General features: G+C 38.6%; 1 protein-coding gene across 2 annotated transcripts; it reads left to right on the forward strand.

Annotated features, from left to right (window-relative positions):
- The first annotated feature begins 13,595 nt into the window (after positions 1 to 13,595).
- Positions 13,596 to 21,009, forward strand: LOC113281494 (pre-mRNA-splicing factor ATP-dependent RNA helicase DEAH7). Of its 2 annotated transcripts, none has more exons than XM_026530262.1 (16): positions 13,596 to 13,736; positions 13,932 to 14,090; positions 14,163 to 14,372; positions 14,557 to 14,633; positions 15,097 to 15,337; positions 15,443 to 15,613; positions 15,721 to 15,872; positions 16,289 to 16,495; positions 16,800 to 16,977; positions 17,227 to 17,456; positions 17,548 to 17,727; positions 18,180 to 18,251; positions 18,365 to 18,541; positions 18,739 to 18,800; positions 18,938 to 19,090; positions 19,174 to 21,009. In XM_026530262.1, exons 2-16 carry the CDS (start codon positions 13,949 to 13,951, stop codon positions 20,771 to 20,773), a joined length of 3,852 nt encoding a protein of 1,283 aa, XP_026386047.1. In that variant the 5' UTR covers positions 13,596 to 13,736; positions 13,932 to 13,948; the 3' UTR covers positions 20,774 to 21,009. The 2 variants fall into 2 exon arrangements, with proteins under 2 accessions (XP_026386047.1, XP_026386048.1); XM_026530263.1 differs by having other exon boundaries at positions 13,598 to 13,736; positions 13,947 to 14,090.
- Positions 21,010 to 21,088: the final 79 nt, after the last annotated feature.

Genomic DNA, 21,088 nt, shown 5'->3' on the forward strand with positions numbered 1-21,088 from the left:
ATAGAAACAGAATTGATGCGCTTCTTTCTCCAGATGGAACTTGGTGCTCTGAAAAAGGAACTCCGGAGAATCTTCTTCGAAATCATTTTCAGAAGATCATGTCTACCTCTACACCAACAGATAACTATTATTTCTTGGAGCATACTCCTTCTCTCATTACTGATACCGACAACCAAGAGTTAGAGGCAGCCCCTACAGATGAAGAAATATACAAAGCCCTAATGACAATGAATCCTTGGACAAGTCCAGGTCCGGAGGGTTTTCCACCCGGATTCTATTAAACACAATGGGAGACTGTTAAAGGTGATGTTTGTAATATGGTGCGGTCCTTCTTTCATTCAGGTTTTCTTCTCAAAGAGCTCAATAAAACCAGGATATCTCTCATCCCTAAAGTTAAATCTCCAAGCAAACCAGAGGATTTTAGACCCATTGCTTTATGCAATACAGTCTATAAGATCATATGTAAAGTGATCTCTCTTAGTATGAAGAAGCATATTACAAGATTAATTTCTCCTATGCAAGCTGCATATGTTCCGGGGAGATTAATTTATGAGAATGTGTGTCTAGTTCAAGAGATTGTACATGCTCTGAAGAGGAAGGAAGGAAGAACTGGTCACTTAGCCCTCAAGATGGATATGTCGAAGGCATTCGGCAGATTGGAGTGGAGTGGAGTTTTTTGATTGATGTCTTAAAACAGTTTGGTTTTGGAGACAGGTTTTGTCATCTCATTCATCAATGTGTAAGTACAACACAGATTGAAGTCCTTCTAAATGACAGTCCAACAAAATCTTTCACTCCAACTAGAGGAATCCGTCAAGAAGATCCTTTATCTCCTTATTTATTCATCTTAGCCATTGAATCTTTCTTTAGGGTTCTTGCTCATTGTGAAAGATCTAATCTACTCACAAGCATGAAAATCTCAAGATCTGCACCTAAGATAAATCATATGCTCTTTGCGGATGATTGTCTCTTGTTTTGCAAGGCTACACTGGATCAGACTAACAAACTTCTTCAGGTTATTGAAGAGTTTAGTGCTTGCTCAGGGCAACTAATTAATTTCAACAAGTCTGCTCTTTATTTTTCATCCAACATGGATCCTGTTGCTTGTCAAATCACCTGTGGAATACTTCAAGTTCGTGAGATGAATTTAAAAGTGGAACAATACTTGGGCCTGCCATTCTTTATTGGAAGGAACAAAAGAGTGCCTTTTGTTGTTCTATCGGAGAATATGAATCGTCGTTTCACTAACTGGAACGCTACTAACATGTCAGAGGCTGCTCGTTCTGTGATGATCAAGAACGTCTCCAATGCCATCCCAATCCATCATATGCAAAGCTTCAAGTTACTGGATGCTACTATTAACAAGATGAACTCTTGTCAACAAACTTTTTGGAGAAACAAAAAAACAAACAAAGGTCGGAAAATCATCACCTGGAGAAGAACGTGTCATCCTACATCAGAAGGTGGACTTGGTTTTCGTAATATGCAGATTTTTAATAGAGCCTTGCTGGCCAAGTCAGCATGGAAGATATGTACGGATCAATCTTCTATTATGGCTAAATCCTTACAAGTGAAGTACTATCCTGATGGCAACCTTTTCGACTTGAAAAAGAAATCAAATACTACGTGGTCTTGGCGTAGTATCGGCTCAGAACTTCAGTTCATAAGAAGGCATAGTTGTTGGAACTTGGGTAATGGTAAAAAAATTCAAATATGGTCACAAAGATGGATACCGGAGCTTCAAGAACCACCTCAACCAAGACAAGGGTGCACAACGGCGCATCAATATATCTATGTGCATCAATTGTTCATGTCAGACTCTACAGGCTGGAATACTACTCTGCTCAGGGAACTATTTGATCCTGACATTGTGGATCACATAATGCGTATCTTAATTCACCCTTCTCAATCAGACAGATTAATTTGGCTTTTGGAGAAAAACGGGAAGTTTTCAGTTAAGTCTTGCTACAAGAAGATGTATAACGAAAATTCACAGTTACAACCTGTGGATGATAGAATGAGAAAGTTCTACACCATACTGTGGAAACTCCCAACTCTGCCAAGGATCGTCAGTTTTTGTGGAAAGCAATGCCTGAGCTGCTCTTTACTAAAGATTCTCTGGGATCTGCAATAGTTTGTGATGATACTACCTGTCCTATGTGCAATCTCCATAACGAAACAACAACTCATCTTATTATGGACTGTAATTTCTCCAAAGAAGTTTGGTTCGCCATCTCTGGATGGACTTCAAATAATGGAGGTACATTATCTAGTTGGATTGAGGAATGGTTTGACAGCTTATGCAATGGTGCAATCACTGAAAATGAACTGGTAAAAAGATTTATCATTGCTTGGAGTATTTGGATGGAAAGATGCAATAAGGTGTTTCAACACAGTAACACAAGTATTGATTCAGTCATCCAAAAATGCAGGACACTAATTGATGAACATTCCAGCAGGATTACTACTTACTCTCATTCTGCTAATAAAGTGAACAGACATAACGTTCACTGGATTCCACCTCCTGTTAACTATATTACTTTAAATTGCGATGGTTCTTTTGATTCGAATAATTCTCATGGAGGCATTGGTTTAATCATTAGAAATTTTGCAGGTACACAGCAGGCAACAAGGTGTATCTACCTGAATGAAGCTAGAAGTGCAGAACATGTGGAGTGTATGGGACTATGGAAGGCAGTGGAATGGGCAAATGAGCTAAAGCTGGATAAAGTTCTTTTTGAAATGGATGCCAAGGTTGTTGCTGATGCTGTCAACTATGATCATGGAGCCATTGATTGGAGATTACACAACACAGTTCATGACATCAAACATTTATTTTCAGTTTTTAAGTCTTGGAACTTTCTTATGTTCCAAAGGAAAGAAATAAGGTAGCTGACATTCTAGCTAAGAAATCTAGAATGGATAGAGTCTCGAGTTCTTGGGATAATGATTCTCCTCCTGCAATTCTAAAACAAATTGCAGTAGATTCTTCTCATGTCTCCATGTAACTGTTAGTTTTTTTTTCTCAATCAATATATTTCCAGTTTCAAAAAAAAAGAAAAAATAAAAGTCATACGATGGCCCACATCGCACGGTGGGAATACCTCTCTCCTTCTTCAATGGTGACCCTCACCCACTCGTAGAATTGCTCCGTTTCACTGTTCCTCAAAGGAGAGAAAAGAAAAGGAATCCGCTCATAAAAAAATAACCAATTTTGTATTTCGCTCACAAAATAACCAAGATTGTTTGTTTCGCCAAACCTAAAACCCTATTGTCCTCTCTTCCATTTTTCAAATCACCGCACCCTTAAATTTCCCCGTCCTCCTCCATCTCCTTTTTCTTCACATGAAACCCAACAAAATACCTTCTCTTTTCAAGAAGAATCGTGGGTTACAGAGTTTCTACATTTTTTTTTATTTTTTTTTTTTGGTATGTTTCCTAACCCTAATTTCTTTTTCCTGCCTTTTCTCTCTACTGTTATTTTTCTCTCTCGCGTTTTCTTCTTCAACATTAGTATTTTGACTATTGTTCCTTTCTTTTTTGGGATAATTGGTGTTTGATACTCAGGTTTTGACCAACACTAGGCTTTGGTCTAATATTTGTCCAACGTTAGGGCTTGGTACCTGGACTGGACGTTGACCTGCGTTGACCAGGTTAAGTTCTAAATTATGTTTATTAATTATCAATGAATTTTTTATAAATATAATTATTTAGCGAGATTACAATTATACCCTTCATTCTAGTAATATTTTACACAGCAACCATGGAACACTAACCCTAATTCTTTCACCTTCTCCTATTTCTCCTAATCCTTGCCGCCGACTCTCGATTCAATCTATTACAAATTTAATTCATCAAAATTAACAAACAAAACTAGTCATAAAAACCCAAGGTGACCAAATTTATGGTACAAAAACCCCACTCAAATGTTGGGATCCATTAAAACTCCATCGTAAACAAAATTGATACAAAAACCCCAAATTTTTAAAAATTGATACAAAAACCCCAAATTTAAATGTTGGTTTCATCAAATTTTATTTTGGTTTCATCATAAAATTTGATGAAACCAAAATAAAATTTGATGAAACCAACATTTAAATTTGGGGTTTTTGTGTTAATTTGTTTTGATGGGGTTTTTGTGTTACTTTTGTTTTGATGGGTTTTTTGTGGAAGGATGGTGACACCTCTGGGGTTATAACTCGCGGACCGAGTAACAAATCCAAATTCACAGAAAACCTGTTGAAAAGCTTGAAAAAAAAATCCACCTCAAGTCTTTTGGATCATCTTCCATCAGTCATAGCCATCAACAGAATCAGTGACAGCAGATTCATCTTCTTCATCTCATGACCACAGACGCAGCTACAGAAAATCATCTTCTCTGTCTTACTTTCTCAATCAGATTGAACCACGGAAAAATCCTAAGTTCATCTCTAATGGCAACACAAATTCGAACCCATTATTCAAAACAAAGAATCATCAGAACCCATAATCACCTTCTTGTTTTTCAATTGCAGCTGCAAATCGAAACCCTAATTTCATTTACCTATTCAATCACCACCATCACAACATATAAAACTTGATTCAAAGGGAACCCGTGTCTTGATTCATCCTCTGCAGCGACTTTATCTCAGATTCGTTTAGAAAGGGAAAGTAAAGCTTAATCAATCAACACGAGATCAACCCACATGCCATTAAAGAAAGTTATACTCGATCTGATCAATCTGACTCTACAAGGAAATAATCAAGACGAGATCAACCCCACAAGCCGTAACGATACTATACTCGAAGTTGAATCTAATTTCTTCTGGAACTTTTAACTTGAGGAATCTAATAATGAACCATTCAAATTGTTATACGAAACATCTGGTGATTTCAGAGAATGAATACGAGAAGTTGATTTTTTCGGGTTATCAGAGAAAACACGATGAAGAAAGAGGTGGCTGAGTTTTAGGGTTTCTCTTTGGGGAAGAATACTTACCTAAACACAGTGAAGCAATGATAGTCCTTCAATGATCTTAACCGACTAAATGTTTTTAGTCTTTTCTTTTTTCAACCGTTGGATGATAGACCCTGTTCAAGGTTAGATTTGTAAACTCGGTATATTTACCTTTTTTTATTTTACAAAATTAATTAAAGTTTGGTCATAGACAGTCAACGTGGGTCAACGTCCAGTCCAGGTACCAAGTCCTAACGCTGGACAAATGTTAGACCAAAGCCTAGTGTTGGTCCAAACCTGAGTACCAAACACCAATTATACCTTCTTTTTTTTTGTTATTTATATTGCATGTGGTAGTACAAGGAAGGAGAAGTGCTAGACTGCTAGGGGAAATTAAAAATGCAGTAGAAAGGTGATTTATCAATTTTTTCATTGTTAATTTCAGTCATCGCCGTCACAGTTTCTTTTTTATTCTTCCTGTTTAATTCATGTTTTGATAAGCAGTTTTTTTTTTACTCCACTCTATTTTATGGTTTTGAGTTTTGATTTTTTACGATGCAATTGTAGATTAGAGATTTTTAATATGGGTTTTTAGTTTCGATATTTTATGATGCAATTGTAGATCAGAGATTTTTATCATTTATTTTTTTTGTATTTTGTTGGTGCTTGCATGGTTGTCCCCTAATCTGAGCAGAACCCTTTTCTTCTTTGTACTCCTACATTCAATGTATTTTAGCTTGATGTAAATTGTTGATGCATTTGTCTGCTTTATGGTTTTTGATACTAGGATCTTCCATATTGAGCTGACTACTATTGGTCAGTGCTCCTTCTGGTGATTATTTTGTCAGGCGTGACTTTGCACTTTTGTGACCGACTTGCGTGGTCGTGATTATTTCCAAGACTGTCGTAGACAGTCCATATGTTCGATCGGGTTAGTATAACACTCCGAGAATTGCAGCCTGTACGGGTATTTCGTATGTGCTTCATTATTAACGTTTGGAGATTCGTGTTGCTCTGCTGAGAGCAACACTCAGTCGTCATGCCACACCAATAATGAGAGTGGAGCAGTACAAGAAATACAAGGTTGGGCATTTTACAGTGAGGAAGTATTCACCATTTCATTAGTGGCTTTATCCTTTGCAGGATGTTAGCGCATAATTTGGGCTTTCACAGTTTTAGCCTTAAAATGAAAATCCGCCATCAACAAAACTCAACCGTAAACGGCTCTGAAAAACTAAAAAAATCATTTTTTTTACTTACTTTCATCAATTTGGAGAAGTAAAAAAAACATTGGTTGGATAATTTAAAATTCAGGGTTTTAATTAGAAAAAAATCTCCAAAGTTTCTAATTTTATTCAACTTTTTTCCCCACCAAGATCACTTAATATGATTTTTTATCCTGGCTTGATTGGGGTATACCCAATAAGACAAAATCTGGTTATTATGAAGTAAAGCCAAGCCACCCCTTAACCTTGTATTTTATAAATGGCTAAAATGCCCCCAAAATGATTAGCACTAATTTAATTAAAATGATTAGATTAGTTAAATTAGTTAGATTAGTTAGTTGATTTATAAGTTGGGTTTTAGAAATAATTTAGAGAGAGAAGTATAATGAAGTAGTAGAGGAAGTTTTGGGGGGAAAAGTTAGGCTTTTGAGAAATTTGTGATATGAGTGATTCAAATCCTGATTTTGAAGTGGGGGAGTGTTCTAACTTTCCTCCTACATATGAATACTTGTATGATGATCTACCAGACCATGATCAAATGGATTACATGCATGACCCTCACTTTTATTTTCCTCAAACTCATGATGGGTATGGAAGTGATGAATATCTTGAGACAAACGTAGAATCCAATGACCTAGAAGAAGAGAATTGAGCTACAAGTAATCAGGTAGACAACATACGTGGTGAAGATTGTGATTTTTGCATGCAAATGATGGATTTTGGTTTTGTTTTTTCACTTTTGTTGCACAGGGTCGGCAGGGTCGACGCATGTCGATCATGCCGACCAAACATGTCGGCATGGTTTGTATTTCAACAACGTGCCGACTTTTCATGAGCAGTATTCGTGTCGGCAGGGTAGAAAATTTACACCATGTCGACTTTCAGTTTTACAACATAAGAGTCGTTACTTGAAAATGCTTAAGCCGGCATTTTCAAGTTTTCGAACCTTGCCGACTCTAGTCTGGTCGGCACTGTTAAATTTTTCATACGTGGCGGCTTCTTTATGGTCGGCACTGTTTTTTGTGTAGACCTTGCCGACCTTGGTAATACATATCAACTAACTTTTGATGTTTTGTAGATTGTTGCATTGGTACCGATGACGGATTAGCCTCAAGCTCAGAAAATTAGGGGTCCTGATACTTCCGCACATTACGCTAATGATTTGGAATGTGAGGATAAAAATGAGGCGGTCAAATGGATTATTGAGAAAGCAAAAGAGAAGATGTGCATTCTAGTGAAAAACACCCAACAAAAATCTACGCGGTTTGAAATGGTATGCGAGTGTTATGGGTCGCCGGACGAAAGTCACAAGAGAAAAGGTTATGTGTATGATAAAAAGACGACTAGGGTGTACAAGACCAAGTCAAAGAAGTGTCGATGCCCATTCAAGATTATTTTTTGGAGGAACAAATAAACGGACAACGTATGGAGAATGAGTAGAGTTGATGTTGGTTGGCATAACCATAAAGATCCGGAAACTCTTGTTGGGCATTGTCAAGTTTCCAAGTTGAAACCGCACGAGTTCGAACAAGTAAGAACAAGTTGGGGAATTAAACCAAGCAAGCTCTTTAGTAAGTTCAAGAGGGATGACAAGAATAACCTCTCTTCATTGTCTACAATTTATGCGGCCAAGGCAACTATTAAAAGAATTGAACGGGATGGAAGAAAGGTGATGGAAGAATCACAGTGGTTAATACACAAATACAACTACACGGTGAGACACCATGAGTCATCGTAGGGGAAGGTGGATCATATTTTTCTTGCGCATCCCGATATGATTCAATTTGTGCGTTGTTTTTACCAAGTTTTGTTCATGGATTGTACTTATAAGACGAATAGGTACAACATGCCTTTGTTGAACATTGTTGGACAAACCTCGGATAAGCAATCGTTCACGGTGGCATGGTGTTTTATGGATCGTGAGAAGGATGATAGCTATATTTGGGCATTGGAAACTTTGAAGCTTCTCTACCACGAAGACGAGACTCCCGGGGTTATAGTCACCGACAATGAGCAAGCAATAATGAACGTCGTGAGGATAGTCTTTCCCAATGCACAAAATTTCCTTTGCACTTGGCATATACAATGCAATCTTAGAAATAATTGTAGAAGTCATATCCAAAGACCGAAGGCAAAGAAAGGAACTAAACGTGAAAAAGAGGAAGATGAACGTCTTAGCAAACTAACTAAAGAGGAGAGAGAGAAGGAGAAAGAGAAAGAAGACGAAGAATGGAAAGAAGGTGAGATCAAGTTTGGGTTATTCATGAAAGCGTGGGATAAGGTGGTTTGGTCGATGAATGTTGCAAGATATGAGATAAACTTGAAGGAGTTCGAGGAAGATTGGGAGACTAATTACCCCAAAGTAGTGGAGTATTGCAAGAAACAATGGTTGAGGCCACACAAAGAGAGGTTTGTGTATGCTTTTACTTACGACTATAAACATTTTAAACTTGAATCCACAAGTATGGTAGAGCAAGCTCATGGGAGACTAAAAGGTCTACTTTTCACAAGTCAAAATGGGATCGTGACGGTGCAACATGCTATCCATGAGTACACTAATAATGATATCAATAAGATAAAAAAGCAATTCCAAGAAAGTAGCTTCCGGAAGTTGAGGGAGTTTAAGGAGGATAATTGGATGCTTGTTGGTATACATTGCAACGTCTCGCATTGGGCAATACGTTTTATGATGAAACATCTCGATTTGTTTAAAAAGTATAAAAAGTATGACGAACCGAGCACTCCTTTAAGTGTAGGATAATGAAGGCTATCGGACTTCCATGTCGTCATATGCTTGGTAGGTATAAAACTCCCATTCCTATTGATGATATCGATCCTTATTGGAAGTAGTTATCTTTCAAACCGGCTCCAAGAGAATATCCCGGTGAAGAGTTTGGCGACATGGAACTTGGGAGAATAATCCTTGAAAAGTACCCCAAGTTGAATAGGTTGGACAAACAAACTATGAAGCACAAGTTGATGCCGATTGTTTACCCTTTTATGGAAGAACTTCAATAACCGGCGAAACAAGATCCAACGGGTAGACCACCTACCACAAAGACGAGGGCGGAAGAAAGGGAACAAATTAAAGAGTATTTGAGTACAAAGTGCGATCAATCCGAAAGGGAACAAATTAAAGAGCATTTGAGTATAAAGTGCGATCCATCCGGACATGTTTATACCGAGGCGCAATACAAGGAGAAGCCGGCTAAAAAGAATAGAGGTCGTCTGCGGAAAGAAACAACTACACCAACGGTTTCAAACTTGAATACAAATAGCACTCCACTTCTTGAGAGTCAAACAAGTGTGGAATTTGTTGGAAAGAAAAGGGGTCGGCCAAGAAAGGATTCAACTACACCAACGGTCTCAAAATTGAATCCAAATAGCACTCCACCTCTTGAGAGTCAAGCAAGCCAAGGAGATGTTGCGAATAAAAGAGGTCGTCCAAGGAAGGTAGTACAACCGGTGTTGCAAGAGTATCGCGTACAACTCCCTCCAATTATTCAAGAGTTCGTTATTAGTACTGACGGCGTCCCAATAGATGGAAATTGTGGGTTTCACGTTGTCTCGCAATAATTAGGTCACTTAAGTGGATCGGTTGAGGAGAATCTCACCCAATGCCAATACATAAGAAAGAAGATGGACGCCCGACTAGAAAACGACAAGGAATTTCATATCTCAATATTGCTAGAAGGTTCCATGGAGGACAAACAAGCAACTTTTAGAGATTTGCTAACTATTGTTAAAGGCCCGGAGGGAAATGCACCGGTCAAATGGGAGCATTGGATGAGAATGCCGGAGTGTGGCAATCTATTGACGGATACGTGGAATTGCGTGGTACATTTTTTTAGCAAGGGATTATCTATAGCATTTGCACGGAAACATGTGGTTTGCGTGGAGCAACTCAAGCATAGAAGAATTGTCATGGCTTTGGTGGATAAAAATCATTTTATTGGTCTACAACTTAACAAGGAATGTCCATTACCTCCTCTTTGTAGGTTTAGTTTTTGGGAGAAGTTCACAAACAACAATAGCAAGGAATGGATGAAACTTTATGAGGACAACATGGACGTTTGGAATGTTTTAGATGAGTCTAAGGAATGTCCCATAGATTTGACTAAAGGAGGTTTAATAGATTTGAATGAACTCCCTCCAATAGATTTGAGTGATGATTGATTATGGTAGGAACTAAAGAATCTTTTTGGAGTACTTTTGTAATCGCATTCGTGTTTTGTTTAATGTACTTTGGCGTACTACAAATGAATGAAATGGATGTGGTTTTTTCTGTGTATACTCCTTTGATCGGCATTGTATTTGTCACACGACCCTGCCGACCGTAACAGGGTCGGCATGTTATAAATTCGTCAAGCTGCCGGATGCACTGCATGAAAGCACAGGAAAATAGGCCTGGGACGGTCGGCAAGGTGTTTCCCTCTTACAGTGCCGATCGACCCAGGGTCGGCAGGGTGTTGGTTTCGTCAGCTTGCCGACGCTTATGTGGTCGGCATGGTTTTTGAGGATAACCATGCCGATCAAACACAGGAAAAAAAAACTTTTTTCTGGATGTTCTCATGCATTAAGTCGGCAGGGTTTATGAGGAGAACACTGCCGGCTTTACAACCGCCGACATGGTTTATAAGGATAACCAGGCCGATCAAAACAGAAAAAAAACTTGTTTCTGGATGTTCTCATACATTATAGTCGCCAGGGTTTATCAGGAGAACACTGTTGGCTTTACGACCACCGGCATGGTTTGTAAACTGTTAAGTGCCGGCTGTTAAGCAGTCGACACCCTTTTAATTTAGTACCATGCCGACTTTACATCGAATACAAACCTTAATTAAAGCATACAAACGTTAAAAACTTAACCCTAACACATTTGGGACATAGATAATATCTTTTTCCGGTACACAATTTCTTAGGAGAGGTAATTAGCTTAATCTTAGTGTCGCAACATGGATCTGCGCATGGTAGAAGGTTGATTTTAGCAACTTCATCTTCATACGGAGCTAGGCGCTCATCTATCCAATAGAAAAACCCACAACAAGTGCATTTTGAAGCATACGACTGATATACATCTCCTACTGCAACTTTCATGAGAAATAAGAATCCCTTACAACCTTCAATAGTGCATTTGCTTCCTTCAAAGGGACAATCGTTTGCAAAATGACCACTTAATGTACAAAGATTACAAATATTTGGTTGTGTTGCAATTGAAACTTCCATTCTTTATGCAAGGTTGAAGATGAAGTTGAGAATGCTTTTATAATAACAACACACCTAATATCTTGATTTTGAAATTTCTAGCCGTTGAGCATTCAATGGGTTGTACTTTGTACCTAAAAAGTACAACTAACATATAAGTCGACAAGGACTAGATTTAAAACCATGCCGACCACCACTCGATGACATCATTGTGGCATATAAAGCCTAGTATGGTCGGCAGGGTAGAGTTTACACACCATGCCGACTCAGTAAAACATGAAAATTTGTCTAAAACTGCGCAAAAAAAAAATAACTTCTAAAGCAACTAAAATTGAAAATTAACATAAGTTTAACAAGTTTAAAACCATAATCTAAGAGTTCAAAACATTAGGTAATAGTTCAAACCACAAACTAAGTTTTGGTAGAGCAAGCAAAACATAATAAAGTTTAAAAATTTCATGGATCCTTCTCATTGTTGGTATCTTCCTCCCCATCACTAGCTTTTTCACCATCCTCAGCTTTCGCTTTTCCCTTATCTGGACCTATGTAGTCACCGACCTCATTGTAATAGGGGTTCACTCAACAAAAGTCACATGCCCTGAAAAAAGTTCTTGGATCAACCTCCTCTTCTTCCTCCTCTGATGATGTGCATTCAACATAGTTGAGGGGATTGCTAGGACTGTGCATAAACCTTAGGAATTCTTCAGAATCTTTCTTACCCATCAGAAGTAACTTCCTAACAGGGAAATTCTCTTCAGTTTCATCTTTAGGATCTTCTACATTGGGATAAATTCCGTCAATAAATTCTAATAGCTCTTCTGCAGTAACCGAACAAGGTAGATCTTCTCTTTTTTTTTTCATCTGGGAACCTAAACAATGCATAAATAAGAGATATGAAAACAAGCAACACAGTTGAACATGCGATATCGGTCGGTACATTCATGAATTTGGATAACAATTTTCTTCTCCCTTCCACTTTATGTGTATGGGGAAATGGCGAAGAATTAATTACTGTTCTCCTTGTTTCTCAGAATAAAATAATCAATTCCTGACCACTTACCCATACACATAAAGCGGCAGAGAGATGAAAATTGTTACACATTTTCATATGGTTTTGGTCATTTACTGGTCGGCAAGGTCGATAAACTAAACAGTGCCGACTACCATATAGTCGACATGGTTGTATTCATCTACAATACCGACTAATAAACAGTCGGAATGGTCCTATTTAAGAAAGATGTCGACTATTAACTAAGGAAAATTAAGTTTATGTGACCTAAGGTCGGCATGGTACAAGTCTAAGACAATGCCGACCAGACGTAAGTCGGCAGGGTTTGTTATTATACCATGCCGACCCTGGTAATTGCACAACAGTCGCCATGGCTGCTATGAAAAGTCGGCAGGTTATTCATCCTAATACCATGCCGGCGCTTACAAAATATCAATAGTCAGCATGGTTTTAAACTATCGACCTTCCCGACCAAAAACCCTGAAAATCAAAATTTTCGATTTCTAACCTAATATAATAATCATATAACACATCAGAATAATGGGTTGAGTTTAGAAATCACTTACAGTCTTCTTTTCACAGGTGGAGGGTTTTTTCTCAACATTCTCAGGGATTGGATTTTCGGGTTCGCTAGTTCCAACTTTTTCCTTACCTTTTCCATCTGATTTGGATCTTCTCATGTTACCTGCTGAATCTCTCTTGCTACTGGATCGAACCATTTTTGGTAGAATATCAAAATTGAAATTTTTGGTTGATTTTTGGTTGATGGAATAAGATGAAGGAAGGAGAAGAGGAGAGGGATTAGAGAAGATAGATTAGAAGAAGATTAAACGTTTTTTAGTTTTTAAGTTTAAGGTTTAATTTTAGGTTAATTAGTGCAGGGTACTAAAGTAACTTCATCCTGTTTTGATCTCCCCTTAGTAAGCGCACATGTCCATTTAAATTTGGGTATACCCGAATTAGTTTGGGTATACCCCAATCTCGACAGGTTTTTTATCACTAATTATATAAAAAATCTTATCAATCTAATTATTAGTTAATTAAATTATTAGCACTAACTACAATAAGGGTTGTTTAGTCATTATAAAATTATTTTAGATAAGGAGTTTCTGAAATTACTTATGGGTAACACGTTTTTGCCCTATTAGATGAAGCCCTTCTATTCGAAAGTGACGCCCCAATAATAATCTTCTAAATTTTACACTGCTTTTCGGTCGGCCTCCCAAACCGTGCCAGGAGTCGCCTAGTCGGTGAAAATTTGATTTTTTCGGGTAAACTCTCACTCCCATGGCCATTTGAGGGAAGAAGAAGAAACCCTAAATTCCTAACTCTGAATTTCCACAACCCTTCTCAACGAGTGGTGAGTACTTATCACTTTGATTTTAGATCCCCGTATTAATCAATTTCGTTCGTTTTTATGTTTTTTTTTTTTTTTTGCATCTGATTTCAAAACATATGCCCTAATTTGCAAAACCCGAGCTCTGCTGGCTTCCTCCCCTTGTTGAAGCTCCACTATATGAATTTTCGACCTAATAATTGTCATTTTGGTGATAAGAGAATCAAATTGTAGATATGGAGGGAAGTAATGATGGGTCAATTGATCTAGATACAATGACAACAACACTGGAACCTGACAAAGTTAGCCGTGGAGGATTATCAGTACCAGGGAAGGATAGAGTGGTGTTTAGACCTCCTGAGAGGAAATCTCTTTTAGGTATTTTCAGCTTAGATTTTGTATTGTTTAGTTTGTATTGTTGAGAAACTAATTTGGAATTGTTGAAATCAGGTTTGGACGTGCTAGCAAATGCAAAGAGAGAATCTAAAGGTGTTTTTAGGGTTCCTAAAGATAAGGCTATTTCAGTTGTGTCTTCGGTCGATGAAGATGAGAAGTCTATGTTGTCAGAAGTGGGGGATGAGCTTGAAACTAGTGTACCTCATGTTGGGCCTTCTAAACGTCGTTATCGGGGAAGTACAGCAGAAGATACTCCCCGTTCAGGTAAAGTGTTGATCCTCTTGCACTTAGTTGCTTCTTTATTCAAAGAAGATGTTTATTCCTCTGTATCCTCTTTGCTTATGTGCCAATACATTTATTTTATTTTTTTACTGGAGTTTGTATATCTGTAAAGAGCTTACTAAAGAGTTACTTAACTCTAACACACATCTAAATTTTCTTTTTTCAGAAAGTGGTGTGACAAGCGAACGACAATTTAAAGATGCATCTGGGGGCCGTGTATCAAATGAAAGCCGACATTCCGAAGTAAGTTGCGTATATTGTATTGCCGGGTTAACCTCATTTAAATATGCCGATGCTATTATTTTTTTATTTTGAAGTTTGGCATGATCGGCTACTGAATTGCTTTCCTCCCTAGGGCTTAATTGTCTGAACAAAGAACTATAACAAGGCTCATATGTGTGTATGTGTAAGATATGAATGTGCTGTCAGTTTCCAACTTACTAATCTCAAGCAACCATGAGAAATTGAAGAAAGATTAACATTCCTAATGCAATTAAGGTTAACTGGAGCTTCATCAGCATTCTCTGCGAAACGTTAAATATGTTTTTTTTAAGACTTTGTTATCCATATGTGGTTACAAATGTTATTCATATTTATTCTATTAAGGAAGACCTTTGACTGCAAATATTACTGGGGGCCTTTCTATTCGAATGATTGATACTTACTGACATTTACGGATTTGCTTGGCATTATTTTTTTGATATAGGTGCGTAGTCCATCTGTTGGAAGCTCTCGAACTGTCCGATCTCATAGTCATTCTAAGTACGACAGAGATGGTCACCGCAGTGAAAGAAGAGATTACAGGGATGATACTAGGCCAGACAGTAGAAGCGTTAGGCAAAGATATGATGGTAGAGAGACGCCTAGTCGGTACTCTGATCGTAGGTACAGTGAAGACTCACGGAGAGATCGAAATAAATATGAATATTCTTCTAGAAGGACACCTGGTATGTCAACTGTTTGTATTTGTATATCATATAACATAAGTTTAATACACATGTACACTTGCTTTTGCTGGTATGATGTTACTAACTTTCTGATCAAACTTGCAGGACGATCAGATTGGGATGATGGAAGATGGGAATGGGAAGACACTCCACGTCGGGATGGTCATTCTACACCTAGTAGGAGCCATCGGCCTTCACCAGCCCCGATGCTAGTTGGTTCATCACCTGATGCTCGTCTGGTGTCTCCATGGTTGGGTGATACACCTTATTCTGCAGGTATGATTTTCTTACTAGGATATAATGATGCAATGCTGCTGATTGCATGCTTTCTATAATGTCATCAGTTTCAGTTGAGCATTTAATTAATGATGGAAACTCTTCAGGGTCTGCCGCTTCTCCATGGGACTATGTATCCCCATCTCCAGTCCCGATACGTGCTTCAGGGACATCCTCAATGAGATATTCAAATTCTCGTGCTGGTGGGAGGTCACATCAGTTTAACTCTTCTGCGGAAAATTCTAATCCAGACTTAGAGGTAATGTTTGACTCTGATATTCCAAAAGTCTTCTGTATGTGCATGCACAGTTTACATCTTCTGTATGATTATTAGGACCAGACTGGGTTTGCTTTGTTTTTATTTTTTTACTGTCTAAGTGTAGGACTTCCTTATATTTCGTTCTACTATTCGTTGTGGCTAGCTCATTTTAGGTTAGATTTGTGAACCTCCAGTCTCTATGTTGGTTTTTTCTGGGTATTGAGCAAGCATAGACACTGTTATTTCATGCATCTTTCTGTCATTTATGCGGCACAAACGTGAGTATTTCTTGTAGTTCATCCATCTTAATTACTTCATATTACAGCATTGTCTTCTCATTGCTCCGTGTTTGCTACTTTATGGTTTATTTTTATCCTGCCTCCATGATTGAAGATTTGTGTTTCTCATTATGTCAGGGGAATGATGAAGACGAGAGTTCTTCCAGTATGAATCAAAGTCATGAGATCACAGAAAAGTTGCGTTTACAGATGGAGTATGATGCTGACCGAGCATGGTATGATAGAGACGAGGGTAACACATCGTTCGATGGTGATAGCTCATCAGCTTTCCTTGGGGACGAGGCTTCTTTCCAAAAGAAAAAGGCAGAGGTGGCAAAGAAACTGGTACGTGCATCGATTTTTTTCCATTTTTGTTGCATCCCAACAGTACACTATAAATGACCGTAGGTTAGATTACAATTTTTATTTTATTTTGAAACCATTGATAGCCGAGCCAGGCAAATTGGGATAAATATTGAACTTGCTTCCTCTGGTCATTGTAGACATCTTAATTACAAGAATCTTTCAGTTGCACTACAGCTACTTGTGGGAGTGACATCCATTGTTAGGCTGATTGCTCCCCATAGTATGTTTCCATGTTATTATCACTTCTTACCTCATATAAATTTTGGTTCCATTGTGATTACAGGTTCGTAAGGATGGAACATTGATGACCCTTGCGCAGAGCAAAAAATTGTCTCAAATGACCGCTGACAATGCCCAATGGGAAGACCGCCAACTACTGAGATCAGGAGCTGTTAGAGGGACAGAGGTGCAAACAGAATTTGAAGATGAGGATGAACGCAGAGTTATTCTCCTTGTTCATGGTATGCAAATTTCATACTATGTTTTACCTCATAAAAACTAGTTTTGCGGTTTATTTTCTTTTTAAGTTTAGGTTATACTGCATGATGGCTGTTATGATGCTGTTAGAACTTAGATGTCCTTACTTTTAGGTGGAGATATCTTCCAGAATAGTCATACATGATTGTCGTTAGCTGCACATATATTTTGTTGAGTATATGCAACAGTTATATGAGTTGACCATCATTAAAACTGATTTGTAATGATTCCAGATACAAAGCCTCCTTTCTTGGATGGGAGGGTTGTCTTCACAAAACAAGCAGAGCCTATAATGCCCTTAAAAGACCCCACTTCAGATATGGCTATAATATCACGCAAAGGATCTGCTCTAGTTAGAGAGATCCATGAGAAACAAAGCCAGAATAAATCTCGTCAAAGATTTTGGGAGCTCGCGGGATCAAAACTTGGTGATATCCTGGGTGTTGAAAAGACGGCAGAGCAGGTGCACTACTTTGAATAATAATCCCAGTTCTTACTAACCCCTTTGTTTCACATGGTTAATCTGGAGTCTCATTGTACCGTTGTAATGCCAGATCGATGCAGATACCGCTGTTGTTGGGGATGAGGGGGAAATTGATTTTAAAGAGGATGTGAAGTTTGCGCAACACATGAAGGTGAAGGGTGAAGCGGTAAGTGATTTTGCAAAGTCAAAAACCTTATCGCAGCAACGACAGTATCTACCCATATATTCCGTGCGTGAAGAGTTGTTGCAGGTTAGTGTCTTTGTACACCTGTTGTTGTTGTTAAGGTACATCTATTTACCTATTAGTGCCTTCTTATGCCTCTGGTGCACAAAGTATGGTTTTGTTTGGTGCATAGAGATTTAGTATGTACCAACGTGTGTGGTTTGCATGGGTGCATAGAGATGCATATCATACACCTTGGGGTTCCATATTTAGAGTCATTTTTACTGTATTTGGCAATTACAAGTAATTATATATATCCTTCAGGATTTTATCAGTTTTCTTAAAACTTTTTTCATTTGGTGATTTTCAATGTTGGTAGAAATGGAAAAAAGTCATTATTACCTTATTCTTAAATCTGTGTTTTTAGAACTATGACACTTGACATGAGATGGAGGGAGTATTTTAGTATAGTGATGTACGTATGGCTAGTCATACTCAAACTGAAGTAAGTTCTAATTGTATTCCGATTGCATGGTCAGGTAATTCGTGAAAATCAGGTCATAGTCATAGTTGGGGAAACCGGCTCAGGGAAAACGACTCAACTAACACAGGTTTGTTCTGAACTTTATTGTTCGACATCAGGTGATATTTTACTGAAGTTTGCACACAGATATTTATGTCCCTCCATGAGTCCTGTTTCTTATCTATAGTAACTTCTGGGCAGTATCTGTATGAAGACGGATATACGGCAAGTGGAATTATTGGTTGCACACAACCAAGGCGTGTTGCCGCAATGAGTGTTGCAAAGAGAGTTAGTGAAGAGATGGAGACTGAGCTTGGTGATAAAGTTGGTTATGCTATTCGGTTCGAGGACGTGACTGGTCCAAACACCAAGATAAAGGTACGTAGTTATTCAGCTTCCATTTGTATGCCTTCAAGATTTCCACCTTATTTGTGTGAGCTAGAACCGAATATAAGAGATGAAGGATGTAACTGGTCCCAATAAAAATTGATTAAATTATTGTTTCACATTTTAGGTTATGTCTCATTTTTGGCTTGAAGTACAATCCACTCTACTCACTTTTCGCCATTTTGCAGTACATGACTGATGGAGTACTTCTACGTGAGACATTAAAAGATTCTGATCTCGATAAATATCGGTAAAATTGCTGCTAACCTTTCTGTACTCATGAATCGAATCAATTTATTGTACGATTGATCACTTATCTGTTTGACTTACATCCAAACAGAATCAGATTAACACCCTCATAATTCAAAGGTTTGTTTAATTGTGTAGCGTCATCGTCATGGATGAAGCACATGAAAGATCTCTGAATACTGATGTGCTATTTGGAATCATGAAAAAAGTAGTTGCTCAACGCCGTGACTTCAAGCTCATTGTGACATCTGCAACCCTAAACGCACAGAAATTTTCCGACTTTTTTGGAAGGTGAGACTTGTCATTATGTTTCTGAACTGTGCCTTCATCTGTTTCTCTTCAATCTTATTAATGTTTGCCTAATTTATTTGCAGTGTTCCAGTCTTTCACATCCCTGGGAGGACGTTCCCTGTGAAAACCTTTTACAGTAAGTCCCCTTGTGAAGACTATGTTGAAGGTGCAGTGAAGCAAGCCATGTCAATACACATCACGAGCCCTCCTGGTGATATTTTAGTCTTTATGACTGGTCAGGAAGAGATTGAAGCAACTTGCTTTGCCTTGCAAGAGCGTATGGACCAGCTTGTTTCCACCACCAAGAAAGGGGTTCCTAAGCTGTCGATACTCCCAATATATTCCCAACTTCCAGCTGATTTGCAGGCCAAAATTTTCCAGAAAGCTGAAGATGGGGCACGGAAATGTATCGTTGCTACTAATATCGCTGAGACGTCACTGACAGTGGATGGTATTCTATATGTCATTGACAGTGGTTACAGTAAGATGAAAGTTTACAACCCCAGGATGGGTATGGATGCTCTCCAAGTGTTTCCAGTCAGTCAAGCTGCTGCTCAACAGCGTGCAGGACGTGCAGGGAGAACAGGCCCAGGTACATGCTACCGGCTTTACACCGAGTCTGCTTATGACAATGAAATGCTCCCCAGTCCTGTACCCGAGATCCAAAGGACCAACCTTGGTAACGTTGTCCTATTGCTTAAATCACTGAAGATTGAGAATTTACTGGATTTTGATTTCATGGACCCACCACCTCAAGATAATATCCTCAACTCAATGTACCAATTGTGGGTGTTGGGTGCCTTGAATAATGTTGGGGGCCTCACAGAGCTTGGTTGGAAGATGGTGGAGTTTCCACTGGACCCACCACTTGCAAAGATGCTTCTTATTGGATATCAACTTGGCTGTTTGAATGAAGTTTTGACAATCGTGTCCATGTTATCAGTGACGAATGTATTTTTTCGGCCAAAAGATCGTGCTGAGGAAAGTGATGCAGCTCGAGAGAAGTTTTTTGTGCCAGAATCTGATCACCTGACGCTGCTCAATGTGTACCAGCAGTGGAAAGCAAATCAATACCGTGGTGACTGGTGTAACGACCATTATTTGCATGTCAAAATATTAAGAAAGGCAAGGGAGGTAAGGTCGCAGCTATTAGACATTCTGAAGACCTTGAAAATCCCACTTACAACCTGTGATCTGGATTGGGATGTTGTACGCAAAGCTATATGCTCTGCCTACTTTCACAATGCTGCAAGGCTGAAGGGAATTGGTGAGTACGTCAACTGCCGCAATGGGATGCCATGTTACCTTCCCCAAAACAGTGCACTCTATGGTTTGGGTTACACCCCAGACTACGTGGTGTATCATGAATTGATTTTAACTACCAAGGAGTACATGCAATGCGCAACGGCGGTGGAGCCACAGTGGCTGGCAGAGATGGGTCCGATGTTTTTTTCAGTCAAGGATTCTGATACATCCATGTTGGAGCATAAAAGAAAGCAGAAGGATGAGAAGACAGCAATGGAAGAGGAGATGGAGAACTTGAGGAAGGAGCAAGCAGAGATGGAGAAGGTAAACAAGGAAAAGGAGAAGCAGAAGAGGGCAAAACAACAACAACAAATATCGATGCCTGGTTTCAAGAAAGGTTCTTCGACTTATTTGAGACCTAAGAAATTCGGATTGTAAAGATTGTGTGGTCAAGCTAATGATTTTGTCATTCATATTGTATCCGGGAAATTTTCTTCTTTGTCCGTCTCAGAAGTGAAAAATAGTTCTGTACCAAACAGTAAATGTATACTGTTCTCTTGGCGAATTATTTATGCCAACAATGTATTCAAAATGAAGAACAAAGTAGCTGTTATTTGGTTCTTATATTGAAAAACCAAGTTCCAACAAGCTTTTAGTTAACTGAATGACGCAAACAAATGAGTATCGTCAAAGCTTCCAAGTTCAAACAAGTTTCTAGTTCACGGAATGACTCGAACCAATGAGTATCTACTG

This window comes from Papaver somniferum, chromosome 5 (genome assembly GCF_003573695.1).
Source record: "Papaver somniferum cultivar HN1 chromosome 5, ASM357369v1, whole genome shotgun sequence".
Lineage (NCBI taxonomy): Eukaryota > Viridiplantae > Streptophyta > Magnoliopsida > Ranunculales > Papaveraceae > Papaver > Papaver somniferum.